Source organism: Pipra filicauda, unplaced genomic scaffold (genome assembly GCF_003945595.2).
Source record: "Pipra filicauda isolate LSUMZ 115617 unplaced genomic scaffold, ASM394559v2 scaffold68_size4259465_pilon, whole genome shotgun sequence".
In the NCBI taxonomy this organism is placed as follows: domain Eukaryota; kingdom Metazoa; phylum Chordata; class Aves; order Passeriformes; family Pipridae; genus Pipra; species Pipra filicauda.
In genome coordinates this window covers 2,648,454-2,668,897 of record NW_024104853.1, presented here as the reverse complement: position 1 = coordinate 2,668,897, position 20,444 = coordinate 2,648,454, and the positions used below count along the sequence as shown (strand labels likewise).

Genomic DNA, 20,444 nt, shown 5'->3' with positions numbered 1-20,444 from the left:
TCTAAGGGCACCATTGGGCTTTTGGGATAGCTGCTGTGGAGACAGAAGAAATTAGACAGTTGAGTACCTTGCCTGATCTCTCAGATGACCCTTCCACTGTAGGACTGCTGAGGGTCGAAGAACAACAAAGTACCAAGCACTACCACAACAGTGCAACACCGCACTAACCGGGACTCCATGACTCCCATCCATGAGATGATTCATGAACTGGAGAGTCAGGGAGTGGTCAGTAAGACTCACTCACCCTTTAATAGTCCTATATAGCCAGCATAAGTCCACTGGAGAGTGGAGACTGACAGTGCTCTATGATGGCCTGAATGAAGTTGCACCACCACTGAGCGCTGCTGCGCCAGACATGCTGGAATATATATACATATATATATATATAGTATAGTTATAAGGTGTAGGATTTGGGCATGACGTAGATTGTAAAGAATGGATGATGTCCTGTTTCTAACCACCTCACATCATTTTCTGGGGATGGGGGGAAGGGCTCTCTTTCAGTTAGGGTAAGCATGGCAGTTGGGTATTGTCAGTTCCTTCTGTCAAGAGCATAGCTGTTACTGTTTGTTTTTCATATTCCATTGCTGTATCCAGTAAACTGTTCTCATCTCAACCAGTGATCTTTACCTTTGTGCCTCCAATTTTCTGCTCCAGCTCACAGCAGGAGGAAGGGGGATTGAGCAAGCAGCACATGGTTTGGAGTGCTTCAGGGGGAACACTAAATTGGGGAATACCATTCCTAAACCACAACAACCTGTTGAGAGACTGCAGTAAGTGGTAAGTACTTAAGTTTATTTCCATTCCCTTGTGGGGTTTTGGGGTTTTTTTGGTTTTTTGTTTGTTTTCTGTGCCATTTCACAGATCTAACTTAAAAAGTACCAAAATACAAGCTACTCAGAACAACATAGGAACGCTTTCCTGAAAAGTTCCCTCTATAAAAGCCCCAGATCTGCTACAGTGTCTACTTCTGCCAGCTCACAATTTGAGGCAGAACGGATTTATCAGTCAGCAGCCAGGGAAAGCCTCGATTCCCAGCTCTGCCTCTCCATCAAGCACTCCCACTGCAAGACATGATCCTAAAACACTCTCCTAACTACAGATTGCATCAAGTATAATTTGAGAAAGAATACAACAAACTTCTCTTACTGCAAAGCACGATATATTCTCTTGTGCTAGTTTTCACATACTTAGTCTGGATGATCTGTTTGTCCCTGGTAGACCAGATAATGGATGTTATTACTAAAAGAAAGAAAAAAATTCAGATGCGCACAGAATACCCTTTCCTGTTCTTTGTTATACTAACTTCCATATATCCATTGTGATGGAAGTTTCTCAACTGCCTGTTGTCTGTACAGGGAAACAAGGACTGTCCTCCATGTTTAGGACACCAAAACAGACATAAATTATATCTCTAGACATCCCTGAGCCACTCCTGACAAACAGGATTTATCCAAGGCAAAGAAACAAAAACTTGGCCAGCTCTGAATGATCAACATGCAGAACTGGGCCAGTATGAGAATGGCACATAGCAGAAGATTTCAGTGGGATAACTGTGTCCCAAGAACACCAGTCTCCAGAAGCAAGCATTTTGACAGTTACACAGCACTTTTTGAAGAAGCAGTTGTGTGCTTTGCAAGGCTACCTGTCTGAAGCCAAACGAAAATGCTAATACTAGCTAGGAAGCTCTCCACACCTCCTAGAAACAATTCACCTGAACAGGGGCAGACTCGTATTTCCTGTGGTGGGAGAGGGGCTTCTTCTCAAAGGGGTCAGACCTAAGAATTCAAAGAAAGGAGGTTCCTAGGTCATGCTCTGTGGCGCTATGAGACAGAATAAAGCTCGCTAGTTAAAAAAAAAACAGTTAAGGTTGAGATTTGAACAGTTATTTTGGTTTTTTTAGAAAACTTTTAAGAGCATTATGCTACAGTAATTTTCATAGACTACCTTCACGGTAAGAGTCACGCAGGGAAATCCAGGTTATGAATTAGTTTAACACGTGATAATTAAACCGGTGACTTTACAAGAGCTAGTAGACAAAGTGGAACTTCCCAGCTTCCCTTTGGGGGTACACCATCAATGACTTGACACACATATTCATTTTAAAACCTGCTTAATCCCTGAGGAGGAAAGGCTTCGCTTCAGCAGACCTCCTCAGTGAGGTAGACTTACCCAAAGATAGCAGTGCTAAGTCATAGTTGCTATGCTCAGAGTATTTTTGCTACTCTCCTTATCATGCATTGCTTTAAAAATCATTAAAGTAGCTGGAAAAAACAGCTTTTCAAGAGATTACTTGGTTCATCATTTCCACATTTAAAAAAAACAGCTGACCAGCAGTTCACGAATTAATGAATAAATTGACTCAAATAAGATATATGTTTGTTACAGTACTTCACCCTCTCATCTCCCAACTGCAAGCCCACATCTTCTGGAATATAGTCAACCTGCTGCATGGCACTTCTGAAAGTCTTCATTAGGAATACAGTGAGATGCTTTAGAGAGGGTTCAACTTTTACCAGACAAGAAGGAGAACACAAGGTAATATGTGATGCCCTCATCAGGTAGAGATGAGAAGCAATTGAACCTATTGTGGCCTTTCTGTAAATTGGTGGAAAAGTGACGAGGCTATCCCTGGAATGCCTATAGTTCGACAAATCATGCCCAGCACTTTTAAACATCAACAAATGTAGCTTTTTTGCTTCCTAAAGGAAAGAGCCTTTCATGAACCTAACTTCACCTTGCTCAAAACAGAGCTGGTTACAAGTCACACAGGTGTTTCTGAAACAATATTGTACAAAGATTGACTGTTACCACTACGCTAAGAGGCAAGATTTCCTTTGGGAATTAAGGGATTTTATCAATTTGTCAGGTTGTCTACATTCATTTCAAAAAGAAACCAGAATCTTCAGTGATTTCTTCTGGAGACTGAGTAATACCAGCTTCCACTGTGCTTCCCAGCAGGACTTGGATATTGACACAGACCTCCTCCCTGTCCCTCTCTGCCCTCTTTAATGCTCTCCCTCCTCCTTCCCCAGAGGAGACTCAGGAGGTCAAGAAACATTTATATTGGAAATACTGCCCATTCAGCTTGTAATGCTGGCTGTTGGTATTACTCCACTTTGTAAAAGCACAAAGAGGCACTTACAGAGTCAGGTGCAATTTATTTATACTGGCCTCGTGCCATCTGCACGTTTCTGATATTCAAAGAGAGAAGTCAAGGCAAAGTCTGTTTGAACTTTGCTACTCACAAAGGATCCAGAGAGCAGACAGGCCAACTTCTTCATTCCCCAAAAACTGCCACCCCAAGGCAGAAATGATCCATCTGCTGTAAGATGTAGCTGTTTTCTCTATTTCTTCACCTTGACTTACATCTTGACTGCTACACTCCGAAGAAGTTTTAAGAGTGTGCAAAAGTGAAAAGGTTTGTGAAGGTTGTGAAGCCTACTATCTGCAACTATCATGCACATGATCATCCCCCTGCTGTCTTCTGCTTCCTTGCTAACCTGCCACCAACAGCTGCAGATCTATGTCAGTGGCTGGGAAGGGCAGCTCAGTGCCATGAGCATGGCCACTCACAACAGGATAGTAAATTTTATCTTTCCTCTACAGCTGGGAGGGTTATCATTTGCTGCTTCAGCCAACATCACACTGACTGACAGAGGATGTAACTGTAATGGGTTATCTAAGGCAGAGAAAGACTTGGAATTTCAAAACACTCAGCATAGGTTTTCTGGTATCAGTGTTTCCTTTTCTTATTTAGAAGAATGCTTTTTAAGAAAACATGAAATAGACCACACATTTAGACTAAAGGACAGTAAAGGCAGAAGAATAAATGGTTTTAAACCAACAATGAGCACGCTTTGGAAAGTAAAAATCTTCGAACACCCCAATCAGGAAAGAGAGGGTCAAGAAAGCCTCTAAACACCATTAAATCACAAGGAAGGCACGAAGGAAAAAGTTAATGAAGGAAACTTAATGCATAAGTTAATGAAGGAAAATACCTGCTGCAATTGACTGCAACAATGCTAGACTACACTTGGTGACTCACGAAGCCTCTTTGAACCTTTTGCTAGAAGATAGACATGTTTATAGCCCCTTCCTCTCTGCATAATGCCTTGTTCTACTCTGTTAGGGCCACAAGAGGAAATGACAGTGACTTTATAATTAATCCGTTTCTTTTTGGGGAGTTCCAGCATGCTACTATTTTGGGAAGAGGAAAAATATGAGAATACACATTCTCCTCTAAAGCATCCATACATAGGTCTTTAATCTCTATGTCTTTCTTCCCCCCTGCAGCATGTAAAGCCACACTGACTCTCCAGACAGGAACTGATGGGCTGTTTTAGCAAAGATTCACAAAGGTTTCTCTGGTGACTGAATTGTTTTACAAGTGACAATGCACAAGCCTGAGAGATAGAATGAATCCAAAAGGTATTTCCCATCCCTACTGGCAGGTACCATCTCCTCACTACACCCAACACACTTGGCATTGGTGTGAAGGGGAGGAGGTGCCCAAGGCTTGAGATTCACTGAATGGGCTATGGAAGAAGCCGGATTCCAGTTCTCCCACCTGGGTACTCTCCCAGTGGCTTCTCTCCCTCATCAGAGGGAGGTGGACAGGCAGGAAGCCAGTGTGTGCTTCCTGCCCTGCTGTCACCTGCTTCCCAAACCTCACTGTTCCTCTTCCACTAGTGAGAACAGCAAGGCAATCACACACTGAAAGGACCTCTTAGGAAAACCAGTCTGCTCAGAGTCAGGAAAGCTTCCAGCCAAGTCACATCCCAAGTACAGGAGGAAAAGAGATTTTTTTTTTTTAATTTGAAAATAAATCTATGGGTTTTCTTTCTCAACTCCTTTCTCCTTGAAGGTAGAAGAGATGCCAGGAACTACAAGGAGGCCCAAAAGGAAGAGTGCAACTTCAAAGATAACCTCCTTAAAAAGCAAATATATACCCAAGACAGCTAGGAATTACAGATTGCATCTAGTTGCTAAGTCAAAAAAATACCCAGAATCCCAACATCTTCCTCAAAGTTTTGCATGCATGAGGCTTGGCTGCACTTAGGAACAGAAGGCTCAGAAAATACGGTATTCCTTGATGTCACAGCACTGACATATCTGGCTACTGCCTCACATTAAATCACTCACCAAAATGGATTGGTGAATCTTACCAGAAAGAAAGCATAAATATTCCAAGTGCAAAATTAAACGCAAACTCTATATACCCAAGTGAACATTCAATTTTACAGAATTATACTGTGATGCTAAACTTGATTCAAAATGAAGTGTAAAACTTCATTATGAAACTCTCTGTATATGTATACACAGATATACCAAAAAAGCCTTTACTTATAAAATATAACAGAGATAAAAAGTCACATCTCCCCCACTGTTCAGAAAAATTTTAGTTCAAAGAAACCTTAGCTACAAATCTTAGCATGCATCCTTAAGAAATAATGCAAAGGGGGGTTCTTTAAATAAATAATAATAGAAAAACCCAAAACAACACAAAGAAAAAAGTAGAGGTATTTGTGCAAATTATACATGTACCTGAGCACACAAATTTATCAAAAATAAGAGACAATAAAACTGTATTTGTAAGATGCAGCTTACATCAGTAACCCCTTCTCACAGGTCACTCAGGTACCACAATGTCACTAAGAAGTGACTGCTGAGTAAATGGAGGTGACAAAGTGACTCATTAATAGAACATAAGCTGGACTCTCTCCTGGTCCTCACAGACTGTGCAGACCCATCAGAGTAAAGCCCAGTATTATGCCAGACAGATACCTTAAATCACGAGAACATAAAAAGGCAGAGAAGGGAACGAGAAGGAGGAGGACAGAGACAGAAATTAGGTTTTTACCTCTGGAATCCAAAGAGCACAGCTCACATGTGCCCACTTGGTCCCTGTCCTGGTAGCTTTCATGGCACCTCCTCTTTTGGGACACAGGAGGCACTGAGGATGTATTCCCAGGACACAGGTGCGACACAGCCAGCTCCCTTCGGGTACTTTTAAGATTCCATAGCACGCCTTGAAGAACAGATATTGAAATCGTTATGTGGAAATTATTTCACACACAAGCATTAATATTCATACAGAGCAAAGCTTTCAAAAAGCAAAGGCACAATTTGGCCTTCACTTAATCCCTCTGTGATTTCTTCACCTTAAAATCAGTCAAGTGATCAAAGAGATAAACAGCCTCAAAAGCAATCTTTTTACCCTGGTTTCTTTTTAGAATGTGTGCTGGTATTACTTGTTTTCAATGTAAAACATATCCATTGTGACTGCTCAACAGCCCTGGTGTTAAGAACCTTCGGTTTTTTCTTTTAGTGATTTTTAAATTTCCATAGCAAACAACATTGACATTTCTTTAAGTTAGCTTCTGCATTCAGTACTTTTTAAAATCACAATTTCCTACTGCTAAAAACTTTACACTCCAACAAAATTCTATTCAGATGTGAAGGGATATAAGCTGTTTGACTGAAGGAAGTTTCCAGCAACATTAAATTACTTTTGTGGCTACGGTTCTGTGCATTGTTTGTTACTTCAAATATTTATATAATATTGCAACAAAAATTATAGCATGTACTGAAATTATGAGGTGCCAGGTCTTATGCCTATATCCCAAGTATTGCTCTTAACCATGTAGAAAATGAGAAATTTCTTAAGTTTTGCTAGGATTGAGAATTTAAAAAATTCTTTCCAATTCAAATTCCTCATGGTTCTTAATGGAATCACAATGGATCCTACTGTACCTACACACACACACCTATTAAACTGAGTGTGTCTGAAACAACTGGTTGCCACCAAGGCCTAATTCCACTCAAGCACTCCAAATAAAAGTTTTATCAAAAGGGTGGATTTCAGAGGAAACCTCACTATTTCTGGGAATAGTAACATTGGAAGACTCAACAGAAAAGGATCGTTAATTTTTTCAGATTAAATCTAGTATAAAATTACCACACTTACCTTCTCATCTTTCTAAGATCTCAGTATTTAAGTATTTAATATGAAGCAATATCATAAAACACTGCACATTTATGTCAGGCTTATGGAAAGGGGAACTTTCCTGAATTAAATTCGGCAAGACTGACTAACCTAAATGCTTTTTTTATGTGACAATTGTTGTAAAAGCCCAACAGGGGGAGCTGTAATCTAAATTTTACAAGTGTTTTTTTCCTCTTCTGCGGCACATTCCCAACAGAATTCTTTCTGTTACTACAGCAGAAGTGGCATTACACCTAAGATCACATTTAGGGGGTTGGAAGTGGACTGAAACTATTTTCTAATTTAAACCAACTAATAAGAGGAGGATGCCCAGACTACCAAACCAGTAATTTCACAACGTGTTTGAGCCAGCACAAGAGGGTACCACAAAGGAGGAATTTTCTCACACTCCTCCTGCCCTCCACCTCCTAACTGTGTGATGACAAACAGACCTGAGGCTACTTGTTCAACCAAAGCTGATCCAGATTAAAAATCAGATGAGTTGTTGTTATTGTTAGGATTAGCTCTAGCCCAGACATGTTCCCCAGTTGGTTTCAGGCAGATTCAGCGTGGGGAAGAATGAGGGGCAAGGAGGCAGCAGACCATCAGCTCAAGCTCAGCTGTCAGCAGGCAACCATGAGCCTTTGACTGCAAATCCATCATTACTTCTAAACAGGCACAAGCAAAGACTGAAGCAGGCAGCCCAGATGCCGGTTGTACTCCTGTCACTGGCCACCTTGCTGGCAACTCAGGCTCACGTGGCTGCTTCACGCGGTGAATCAGATCAGGAAAGCAGCTGGGCTGGCAGCCAGCCCACTGAGAATAAGGAGATGACAGGTCCTTTTTCAGCCAGATATGTTTTCCGAGTACTGCTTGCAGTCAGTAGAAAAATACATTTTTAAAAAAACCTTCTTGGTCTCTTTTCAATTCACAGCAAAACTCCCTTCCAGAACAGGATGCACAGAAACCACAGGATTCATATCCCTTTTCTGATACCTCTGACTGACTCCACTGAGCTCAGTCAGTGTAAAGTTTTAGCTACTTCTGAAACACTATAAATGTGAGCAACATTCAGACCAAGAGCATGGTTATCGCAGGTGGTGATGCTTTCTAAAAGAGATCACTCTTTAAAGTGCCACATGTGGTTTAAGATGGCTAAATTTGGACAGTCCTGAAACAAGCAATCTTTAGATTTCTCACAAATAGGCAAGCCAGTATTTCCTGCTCTGTTTATCTTCAAAAGCAGGTTTAGTCATAACGAGAAAAACTGCTTATGGTCACAGAGGAAGTACTTGCAAGTCCCAAAAACACACTGCATTCCTGCTAGACTGCAGCTGTCCACCTATTAACTAAGCTAGGCCACTTAATCTACTGTAACTGTTAGGGTCAAAAAAGTCACCTTAGTATTGCATGATCCTTCATACGTAGAAAAGAGTTCTCCAATTAACATTGAATACCAGTTCAAATTCCACACTTGCCTAGGTAAACTTAGACCATAGGATGGTGTCAACATTTCTGCAGGCACTAACCTGATGGACACAAATATTACACTTGTCACAAAACACCATGTCATTCCCATCTTCACTGTCGGGGGACCGGCACACATCACAGATGACATCTTCATCATATTCGATACCCAACCCCTCTTCAGTCTCAATGGCATGGTTCATATTCTCATGACAGTGCCGTTCCAGCACTTCAATTGTCTTTTCCATTGTGTTTTCATCTAGGGGCCCACATCCTACAACACAGAAAAGGAAGGGGAGGGAGTTAGAGGACAGTCAGGTGCTTCTGATTGAGTCAGAGAAACAGGAAGAGAAAAAGACAATTTCTAGCAACTACTGCAGTAGACACAGCATCTAAAAATAAAATAGAAAAGCTTTTTCACTCACAGACTAATTGTAGCATTGTTTTATAAATATCAGCAGAACTACTACTGGAGTAAAAGTTTAAACTGTACATAAACCACAAGATTGAACCTTGAAGAAAACACTACAACATAAACGACAGACAGCAGTTGCTGTAACTGCTAGAGGCTCCCATACAACCCTTCCTGCACTTTAAGAAACACTGATGACATCCAAAAACCACACAGTATGTTCTTCTGAAGGCTAACTCCCTAAGAAATAAAACTTACCAAGAACACTTAATATCTTATAAAGATACAGAAGTTGCTATCTAGTACACTACTTGAGTGATTAAAGCATGACAGTTATGAAAAGTGTTTTTATTTTTTTTGTTGGGTTTTTAAAAATAGAATAGTAGATAAATATACTGTTGCAATCCATACTATCTGTTCACTTGAACACTAGACATGCTATATACACTCCCCACTAATCAAACTTAGCATAAGAAGGACCAAGGATTTGCTATGAGACTGGTCCTCGGCTTGCAGCTTCAGGACGTAGGCTAAGGAACCGTACAATGCTCATAGTTGTAAATCTCCCACCTGCATCTTATCAAAATATTTGTCAAAAATAATGATGATGCTCACAGCTCACTATTTACTTAGACCTTTGAATGTTGGGATATTCATGAGCCATTAATAGCAGAGGCTAATATTTTAACTAAGGCTACTATGAATCCTCTTTACAAACGATAAACATGGAGATGGAAAAGATAAATGACTGCTGTTAAAAAGTGCCTTCTGCTCTTAAACTGTTCTTTCTCATGCCCCCGTATTTTCTCACTTCCAGAATTAAAAGATTTACAGAATCATTCAGGTGGGAAGGGTCCTTTAGAGGGCTTCAGCCCAGTCCCTGGCTCCAAGCAGAGTCAATAGGAAATCCAGCAAAGGCTGTTGCTCAAGAGACATATCTAGTCAGATCTTGAAAATCTCCACAGATGGAGATCTGCTCCGCCAAAAAGCTAACAGCTTTTGCTAACAGCATTCCTGTATGCCTGGGAAGTTTGTCCTGGCTTCTACCTCTTACATCCACATCCTTTGGCACTTCAGAGCTGCCTCTCAGATCCCACCTATCAGTTACCTGAATAAGTAGAAACCTGCTCTCCTGAAGCCCAGGACCAGAAAAACTACTTCCTCTCCTCACTCCCCTCAGGATCTCAGTTACCACTATTTTATAGCTATTACAGATAATGCTGCCGTTGATTATCACATCCCTACAGGTTCTTCCTTTTTTTTGGTAACAGCGAATCCAGGAGATGCAAAATATTTCCCTCTTTTGTCCACCTGTCCTTCCTAAAGGATCTGCAATCACCCATGGAAGAATACTAGACATACAGGTTATTCCACCATAGTTATTCTAGTGATAATTCCGAGGTTATTTTACATAGCTCACTCCTGCTCATAGCCCTCTATACCAACAACTTGCATGGAAAAGAATGTTTACTTTTCTGATTCTAAATGGGCTAACATGTGTGAAACTCAATTACTCTGTTGAGAACCCAGCATGCAAGCTCCTCAGAACTCTGAGTTTGTAGCAGTACGTTCAAACTTAAGATATGAAAACATCTGCTTTCCTTAAAAAACCTTAAACTTTTGAAGTCTTAATTTCACCTGGTGTGGCTTTTTCCCTCCTGCTTCAGTCTGCAGAAGTTGCACATGATTTTGGATGTGAAAAAGTTTTTAGGCCCAACAGGTAAAATATAAAACATTAACAGATCAAGCAAGTAATTACTTTAATTACATTTTTATCTCCTGTTTTTCTTAGCATTGGTATTCAATTCTCATTCAGCAATCGTTAAAAGACCTCACAAGCAGACTACAATTCAAACGGCAGAAATTAACTGCTGCTTTTAAAATTAGAACGAGTTGTGAAATTACCCATTTCTGTCAGCTCTTCATTTAGCTCCTGAAGCCAAAAGATGTCCATATCATCCAAGTCATAGCGACACACAGATTCTGCCAGTTCCAAAATGTTGATGTAACCTGGTTCTGTGGGCTCTTGGCTGGAACAGTGGATGTATTTCCTCGGTCGTGTATACAGTACTTCTTTCACTTTTTCTGCTACAACCCTAGAGTGAAAATAAAACAAGAAATAGTTACAGCTTTTTAAGATTCACCCTTGAAAGACATGAAATATTTGCTATAAGTGCAAAGAAACTTGGTGTTTCACAGATTTTAAACTATCCAGTAAGTGTAGCCAGGCTAGGGAGACAAGATTTTGTAAATGTCATTTTTTCACACAAAATGTTCCAAGGTTTGCTACATTCACAGAATCCTTTTTAAAATGTAAGCCAGTGCATACGATTTTCAATTTAACAAATGCTATTATTGCAATGAAGCAAGTGTTTCTGAAACCCACAGGAAGTATTATGCACAAAATCACTACAATCTTTGTTCTATATTCCTCCTAAATGATAGAAGGAAATCTCACCAACCGATTTCTTGAAAATACCAGCTTTTTCATGAAAGCTAATTTATTCTACTGTAGTATCTGTGTGTGTGGGAAAAATCCTTGCTCTCCATTTGGGATACACTGTCTATACTTATTTTGTAAATGACACTTTATCCACATTACAATCCATTGTTTTTGTTATGCAAGAAACATTATGATGACAAGCAAAATTGTAAAAGGGGAAAAATCATCCAAGAAACAAGGCAAAAAAGATTTGTATTCTCAATCTCTCAATTATTTTCAGAGATGAAACTCAGTGTTTGACTAGTTTGATTTTGGAATGGAAAAAATAAACTAGATAAAGTCAATCTTTCTCTAAATTCAGTGCAAAAGGTCCTATATAAAAAAGGAATCCAGAGAGATACAGAACGGAGTGGTGCAGCTCTGCATGCTATCTGGAGCTAACCCTCTACAAGGACAAGGAAAAGAGAAAAACTGTGGAAAATAAGGCATTAAAGAGGAGGAGGCAGTAGTCAAGCTGTATCCCACATAATTCTTACTGGACAACGTGGGTTCTCAATGTTAACACAAACAATGTTCTTCTGCCATTCTTCCTCCTGCTTCACCCTGATCATTTTTTTCTCTCATTCCCTTGTGAGCTTTTCTTTTCTCTAGTCCAGCCAAATCTATAGCAATTTTCTCTTCTAATATAATACTGCTGGTATGAGATGCAATATATTTATTTTTAATAACTTGGTACTGACAATGGCCTCAGTGAAAATTAAATTATGCTGGCATCAGCGCTTTCACTGGACAATTCATTCATCTTTGTCTTGAAGACCATGCTGGCAATAACATTTCTATGTTGAAGTATGCACAGAAGAGTTGCAGGATTACATTACTATGTTTTCCTAGTCTAGGTACAGTGTGAGAGAAAAAAACCTATCTATCTCCTGAAACTGAGATCACTGAACTTCTACAATGTTAAGCAGCCATTTGTGGTGAGAGAAGGCAGAAAGGGTTAAAGCTTTGGCAACAATAGCCAAAATTAAACTATATGAACAAATTAGTAACTTTAGCAGGTAGCAGTAACTACTGCATGCCTAGTGCTCTATATTATCAAGCTTTATAGGGAAACCTTTTAAGTAACGTGTACAAGGTATGGGTTTGTTTGTAATTTATTCAACTTACCATACTCAAATGAAAAAACAGCTTTTAATCTGGAAAAAAGATCTTTTTAAATTCACGATGTAGATACTATAACAGTGTACAGACAGAATGAGATCTGTGGCTGAAGTGCCACAGACATGTTTTCCAAATTGGCACTTGTGTGGCTTAAGAACACGTCTGAAGGCTGCTGCATTGAAGATTTAAATATAACAACAGAGAAAAGCTGACTGCATTTGGACAATCTGTTTTTGAGAGACCATCTTCTCTGAGTTGACATTTTGTGCACATGATCTGTGTCTGATCATCATTACCTGAGAGAAGGTTGTGGAATAGTTTCGGGACTGGCTGGAACTTGAACCCCTTTCTCCCATTCTTGTTTCCACGTGTCCGCAAAGACATAGTACTCATCAGGGTTGACATGGTGAGAATCTGGTAGTTTCATGGCACTAATGAGATCCTTGCGGAACACCTGTAGGAAACACAGGAGCGAAAAGAATGATTTGAGAAAGAGCATTGTGCTAAAGAAAGCAGTATGGGGTTTTTTTTTAATCTACACTGAAACAATGCACATACCTGATAACTTTTTTAGAGAGTACCAGCACAAACAGGTCAATTGGAAACTACCTATATTATTAACTCTTAGCATATTAGGTGCAGTATGACAAGAAGTTTACACTAATTCAAAACCACGCTCTTGCCCGACAGCTAATCAGAAGGAAGAAGGCTGTTACAGGAGACCAGGAAGAGGGAAAAGGATGCCTACATCTGATTCAAGACTCTTCACCCTATCACTTTCAATTAACTTATTCTACTTGCCAGACTGTAGGCTTTAGCCCAACTTAGTTACAAGGTAGCATATCCTTTTGTTTCATTCAGTTTAGCTACTTTAAACTGTCATATTCATCACAGGCTACGAACAGTTGCCATGGTAAAACCGATGCACAGACACTTGCTCATTTATTAAAACCACTTGAAGTTTTAGTGGTCAGGATCTCAAAGATCAAAGATGAACAGCTGCCTTTGCTGAAACACGAGACCTGTGTTGCTCTGTGCCTAAGCAGTCTCAATGCAGGCAGAGCGACACAATCCAGCCCCGGCATCCTTTAGCAAACCTGTACAACCAGACACCACCCTCAAACAAAGCAAACCCACCAGTGACAAATCTCCAGCCATAACATTCGACTCTTGGCTCATGAGGATTAAGTTTTTACAAGCACACAAACATGATTATCAGTCATCTCAAGACTTACTTAATGTCAGTGTCTGTCTACTACAGGTGCATACACTTTAACTAAAGGGCATATGCGTCCTTTGTGGGCTTTTGATTTTTTTTCCTCCACTGCTACACAGCACCAGCTTAATGTTGATAAAAGCAAAATAGTGACTGTGGCTTGGTGTTAGGGAGACATCACAACTAATTAACTGAATTATCGTAATGAGAAATCATATCCTCCAAGGGCAATAAAATGAAACGGAAAATATCCCTGCAATAAGCTGTGACAGGCTGAACTCTCTTCTTACTAATTCAGTTTTATAGCCAGAAGAGTAATAAAATAATCTCAGAGCCAAATATCTTCGTGTACCCTTTTCAATTTGACAGCACCAGACCGGTTATGCCTACTGCAAAAATTCTCAGCTGTTCTTTGAAATCATCAAGTAAACATTATTTTAAAAGGCTCTGTACTAAAAACAGGTATTGAAATAGGCTGCTTGTGACCTGGAACTCAGTGTTACTTCATTATGTCCTACAGCTGCATCTCACATAGGCTGCCAGGAGAGCAAGCTGACCAAGGGAACTCAAAAGCACAGACTCAAGGCTCTCATATTTGCTACTAATGTGTTATCAGCCTTGTTTCATAACAGACTGTTCACTGCTGCCTTCTGTGTAAAACTCCTCAGGTACCTAGCAGACAATCTGAATAACAAGAGCAAAAGCATTAAGATTACAAGAAGCCGGGGTTTTTTTCAGGCAGTATGTCTACACACCAAAAATAAAATATAAAATTATTTATTCCACTTAAAAGGCCTCTTAGTTTTCTATGTTACAGGTACAGAGCCATGATTATGAGAAACACTACCATGGCACAATTCCAAAGAACACCAGTAGGAAAAAAAAAAGTCTGATAAATGAGAAATGCAATGACTGGTTTAATTATCAGAAAAGATATTCCTCAGAACTTATCTGAGCTAAGTGCTTTACAAAATACCTTTTAAGCCACTGACAGAATATAGAAGTGGAGTACTTCATATCAAACCCACTACTTTTTAAACACTACATGAAAAGTGCTATTAAAGCCATCAGTATTCTAACTACACAGCTTAGCAGCAAGTCTTCTGATCATCCATTATGTATGTGAACTGTATCATCTTTATTTTTAGAGCACAAACCCCATGGAGCATGGACTTCTTTTGGGTTTCTTTTGACTGTTGTACAGTACTGACCACACCATCATTGCAATATTAAGTTCTCCGCTTCAGATTAATAAAATTTATAATACAGGTACCACTTAAGGTCAAAAATTTAACCAATAAAAACATGCTGAAACCTTAAGGAACCCCAAAACTCAACTTAGGCTTCCTAAGAATTGCCTGTTCATACTTGTGATAAGTCCAATTGAAGATTTCTTGCAGACACTTGAATCATTACAATCCCTAGCTCCCATCATTCATCATTTCTTCACATGTGGCCAAGCAGGGTCTTCCAACAGTAAAATACTCTCAGAGGACAATGTATGAGAATACTCACTCTATTTCCTTCATTGTAGAAGTAAACCAAAACACCCAGGGAACCCAAAAAATTTGTCTGACAAATCAAGTAAATTCTACTTCAGCAGTCAGCCTCAAGGCTATGAACTAAGCCATCTACACAAAGAGCAGACACACCTTTAGGATTCAGATAGCCAGTTTTTCCTCATGGTTGTTTCTTTTTGGACACTTATTTGAAAAACAATGCAGCTCCTTTACTATGCGCAGAGAACAACAGCTAGTCCACTCCACAGCACATACTCTCCTCTTGGCAAGGACCACCTTCACTTCCAGTGAGGCCATGAAATGCAGTGGTCATCTTTCAGTCACCCAAAAGCAGGTCTACTTCTTACCATAAGCAAACACAAACCTTCAGCTTTAATACCTGTAATATCATACATATTGAAAATACCTGAAAAATGAGCATGCCAAGTCTAGGCTAATAAGGTATTCCCATTCAGACACATCACTCCTCAAGAGCAGACTCAGCTCGTGCTGAGTATCTTTACCAGGACAGAGAAGGGCCTTGCAGAGCTGAGCTACAACCAACCACAGCTAGCACAGCCAGCTGCATACACGCACAAGTGGGAAACTCCCCACCACTGAGAGCATTCCACAGTAGTTACTCTTGTGGCAGTGGGATTTTTAAAAAATATTTTTAGCAATTGAAAGCATGAGAAGTCAGAGTTTTAGCCTTGCCTACCATGCAAGACTAATTGGTCTGAACTTGTCATTTCATTTTGCTGCCAGGAATTTTTAGTTTCAGCTGACAACAGTGCAGCACTCAGTGAATGACATCAATCAGAAATGTGTTTGCTTATGTCATCATCATCTAATCTTAACCATTTCAACGAGAACTTCTATTACTTATTTCATGCTTTAGAACTGGGGCTTAAATCTAGAAGAGAACACCTTGCTATTTAGTCAAGATTAGCTTTTTGCTAAGCAGTAAAAGTCTGCCTGGATTTGCTGAGGAATTAAGAACTTCCTAGGCACCTCTGCAGAGACAAACTGCCGTCTTTAAAGCCTCTGAAAGCTAAATTCTACAAAAATTTTCCAGAAATATGGATGCTCTGCTCCCCCCACAGTACTAACACACCAAGCAACAATGATATCATGGAGCTGTGGAATGAAGATATGACCCAAATGTTTTATTTGTTTTTCAGACGTCTGAGTCCTATTTGGAAATTATGTTAGAAGAGTATGTCCAAGGAAAATTAACTTCTTGGAATCTATTTATAAATGCTTCACCAAAAGCAGTCTGTGACTTGAACTCAAACTCCTTCTGGAAGCACTCTATGAAAATCCAACATATAATCTTCCTCACAGGACCCTGCTGTGCTTACTCTGAGAATAAATCAAGCCTATGAAACAAAGAACACTATTTATAGCGTGAAGTATCCTTATCCACTAAAGATCTCAGGGAGAATACAAGTAAAGCTGTAGAGAATTACAGTAAAATACTAGCATTGAAAACAGAGAATGGGTCTTGATGGTACAACAGCCTCCTACAAACCCTATCTTGAACAATTCAAATATCGGACCTGCACAGACTGTCAGGCACCTTTTGTTCATGACTACTGCAAAATTGAAACCACATTAACAGAAGGAAAAATATGAGTCAAATACCTTTTCCAATACCCCTCTGCAACCTATTACTGAAGCTGACTGATGCCACTGCTCATTCACCTTGTCTTGCTCAAATGCATGTGTAAGGAAAAATAAATGGATTGTGCCATCTTCTAGAAATGAAAAGAAAACTGGTATTTCTTCTTGAGCTTTCGGGTACTTTGACCAACTGCTTACAAACTCCCAGCAAGGATAAGCCACTTGCCACAGATGTCTAGGCCACGACTGGGAACCACACCTTCAAGGCTTAAGTAAATGATGGGTTAATTGCTCTGTTGTTACAATCAAAGTGCGACTGTTGGATTGCATCTAATTGCTTCAGTCCTAAGGCTTTCCTTGCACCCAGCAGAACCCCCAGCGAGTCAGCAACAGGCGTTTCAGTTCCTCATGCCCACTGCTTAGGGACTAAGAAGGCCGACTGCTCCAGAAACAGTAAAGTGTGAATTATACAAGAATTTTTTGTCATGACGAGGGTCAAATCATCTTTTTTTATTCTCCTTCGAAAGGATCTATTAACTTCTTTATTCCCGTAAGCACTTGCAAGCAGTAAAGCTTACTCTGCTGTTTAAACTCTGAAGTAAGTACAGGTCCTCAGCAAAATTGTAACACACTTACAAAACAGCAGGTTTACACCTAAAATCACCTCGTAAATGATAAAACAAAAGTTAAATTCTAATATGACCTATTACAAGTGTAATATAGCAATATAGTATCTGAGCATAGTTTAATCTTTGTATGGATGTTTTACACTTTGTGCAAAAGACTGCCCATTTACAAGGGATGAAGTTCCAAAAACTGAATTCCAGGGGCCATCCTGGAAAGGTAAAGTTTTTCTTATTAATACATTAAAATCTGGACATGAAGTTTCAGAAATAAGGCACTTTATTATAGAGAAGTGTGGAAACTTAAGACATGTTTACTTAGGTTTTGGGTTGGTTGAGGGGGTTTTGGCAAGAAAGTAAATAAAAAGCAACATAATTTTAAAATGGAAATGAAACTACAGTTCCAGGCATATATACCAACTGGACTGAAAAACTTAAAATGTTAGAAAAAGCTGTGATAGACAGGAACAAGTATAACATTAAATTTGTAGTTCTCAAACATTCACACAATGTGGACAAGCAATGCCATAAATCCTAATGTTAAAATCCCTACTCCCTAAAACTGCTTTTATGGATTATCCAGGACTCAAGCAAATGAAATATTGTACTTTTCTTTTAAGTAGCCATGAATCTCCCTAGCCTCCTTTTACAAGCATGTAGAGGAAAAGCCAGGAAATTGGATACTAAATCAACCCTACCTAACATCATGTCTCTGACAGTATCTCATGAGCCAGAAGAATGTGCAAGAACATGTCAAGTTTCCTTCTGCTTGCTAATCAGACATAAGCTTTGGATTTGGGGATTAATCCTAACAATCAATTTTTAAAGTGGGTATTAATTTATACAGATATTTAGAAAAATCTGTACTTGCTATCATCTGTCCAATTCCTTTTTTAATCTTGTTTAATTCATAGTCTCAACAACCTCCTGTAGCAGATGAGCTTCACAGTCTAATTACATGATGCATGGAAAGGATATCCTTTTAATTGCTACAGATTTTCTAACTTTTGGCCTCATTTATCAAATTCTGCCCTGCCCCCCCAGATGCCTTTCCTCCCCAGTTCTTCCATCACAAGGACAGGCAAGACTGAAGCTCTGCAGCTCTGCTGTTTCCATTCATACTTTACAGTTATGCCTGCTCATTGACTTCAAAGGTAAAATAGCTCACCCTTTCACAAGCAAGCTGTTCCACACCCTTCTGCATTGGGGTCACCTCTTTCTAAAGAGTTCAAATAGCCTGAGACAATATCTCAAAATAACCAATGAGTTTGAACCTCTGACTTACACGAAAGTATTGCAATTTATTTTTTTAAAATCAACTAATCCAAGCAGGCTAAGAAGCAGTTCATGGATAAGGCATGTTTGCCAGAGGTCTTGAGAAGACCGCACACAAGTTAATTCAGAATTTTCTAAGGTAAGCATACACAAAAAAAGTAACAGTCTCTTATTCTGCATGGTACATGCAAAGCAATATGATTTAACCATGTCACCCATTCATTTACAGACCAAAAGCAAACACTTTCAAACTGCAGAAAGAATCCATTTTCTGTCAAGAGTCTAGTCTTCCAGGGTGCTCCTCAGGATCAAGACCTATGATTTATGTGGTAGTTAAATGCCACTAAAACGAGTTTCACATACCCAAGTAATGAAAGCAGACCATTTACTTCTGGAAGACAAGCTGCATTTCACATGATAACACAGCTGTCACAATCAGCAATGAGGGATTAAAAACTACTCTTGCTGTGAGATTCAAAACTCCATTTGCAAGGAGAGGTAAAATACTGCCATCTTATATGAGAAGGGTTTAAAAAACCAGCACAATACTAACTTAACTTCTTTACCGTTTCAAGAGAGAGACAGGACCAAAAAAAAAAATGAATTTGAATGTCATAAAGATCTCTTACACTCTTTTGTGACCCCACTAGCATAAGGGAGAAGAAAAGGGTAGTCATTCAGGACACTCCAGCTAATAGGTTTTCCCCTCAAAAATGATTCCCATTATTCCACCATCAATTTCTGCTTCAGCTTTCATAGAGACAGGAAACTGTTAAGTAGAGGCTGCACGCTGAGCCAGACATCCAAATGCCTCCTATCCTGCTACTCCCACACAGCCTACTGCTTAGGCTTGCAAGCCCCCCCAGTCTACATTTTAATCCACTGAGGGGCAACACCACAAATGGCATGTAGTCAACATCTTCATATAAAGGTCTCAAAAATGACTATGACTTTATACTACTGGTGTGCCTGTAATCTTAACAAAACTTATTTATTCAAAGTAAATGCTAAAGCTAATTGGATAACAAAATTTTTAAGTCACCATCTCAGTAGTTAGTGATAGATTGTAATCTAAGAAAGAGATGCAGCCTTGATTTTGACATGACATGGAGCAGCACCATGGTCTGCAGAAGCATCATTACAGGCTTGCCTTATTTTCACCTTTCTCTCCGAAGAGGAGACTGGAGTAAGTGGACGCCAGGTCCAACCGAGTAACATCCCTTCTGGACTGATATAGGCTATGGGAACAGTCTTTGACATTTGCACTGTAACAGTGCACCTCTCGGCCTGGCAGTAACACCAGATGACCTCACTCCACTGGGGTCATTCCCACACCCACCTCAATTCTAAAGCACTTGGGAAGCAATTCAAGGCAGAGCAGTCCTCAGCTGCAGCCAGTTGTCACTTTTTACAGGCAACCACAGAGGATCCTGGCATATACAGAGAAGTCCTGTGAAGCAAGTGACACACACACTCACCACTTGCTTGTTGGTCAGAGTACCAAACCCAAGCTTTTATTTGGAGAGGGAACAATCTCAGTACTCTGGTTGGGCTGTATGGTTGAGGAAGGGGGAAATAGCCTATGTATTCATATGCAGTTTAACTGAAAAAGCCAGGCTTGCTGGCATGAAAGAAAAATTAATGTATGAAGACCATGAACAAAAATATTCCCAAATAGCTATTTATAGCTTTGACCTTCTAGATTTTCTGCATCACTAACTCAAGAAACAGCTTGGT

At 39.7% G+C, this 20,444-nt stretch overlaps 1 protein-coding gene across 7 annotated transcripts in view; it reads right to left on the bottom strand.

Annotated features, from left to right (window-relative positions):
* The window catches only part of JADE3 (jade family PHD finger 3), a 72,799-nt gene that overhangs the window by 16,398 nt on the left and 35,957 nt on the right, over positions 1-20,444 (bottom strand). For all 7 annotated transcript variants that reach the window (XM_039388807.1, XM_039388802.1, XM_039388806.1 and 4 more), the window contains 4 exons: positions 12,768-12,925; positions 10,773-10,963; positions 8,518-8,729; positions 5,864-6,031 (listed from right to left, as the gene is read on the bottom strand). In XM_039388807.1, coding sequence (XP_039244741.1) covers positions 5,864-6,031; positions 8,518-8,729; positions 10,773-10,963; positions 12,768-12,925 — 729 coding nt within the window. The remainder of the gene's footprint in view (positions 1-5,863; positions 6,032-8,517; positions 8,730-10,772; positions 10,964-12,767; positions 12,926-20,444) is intronic.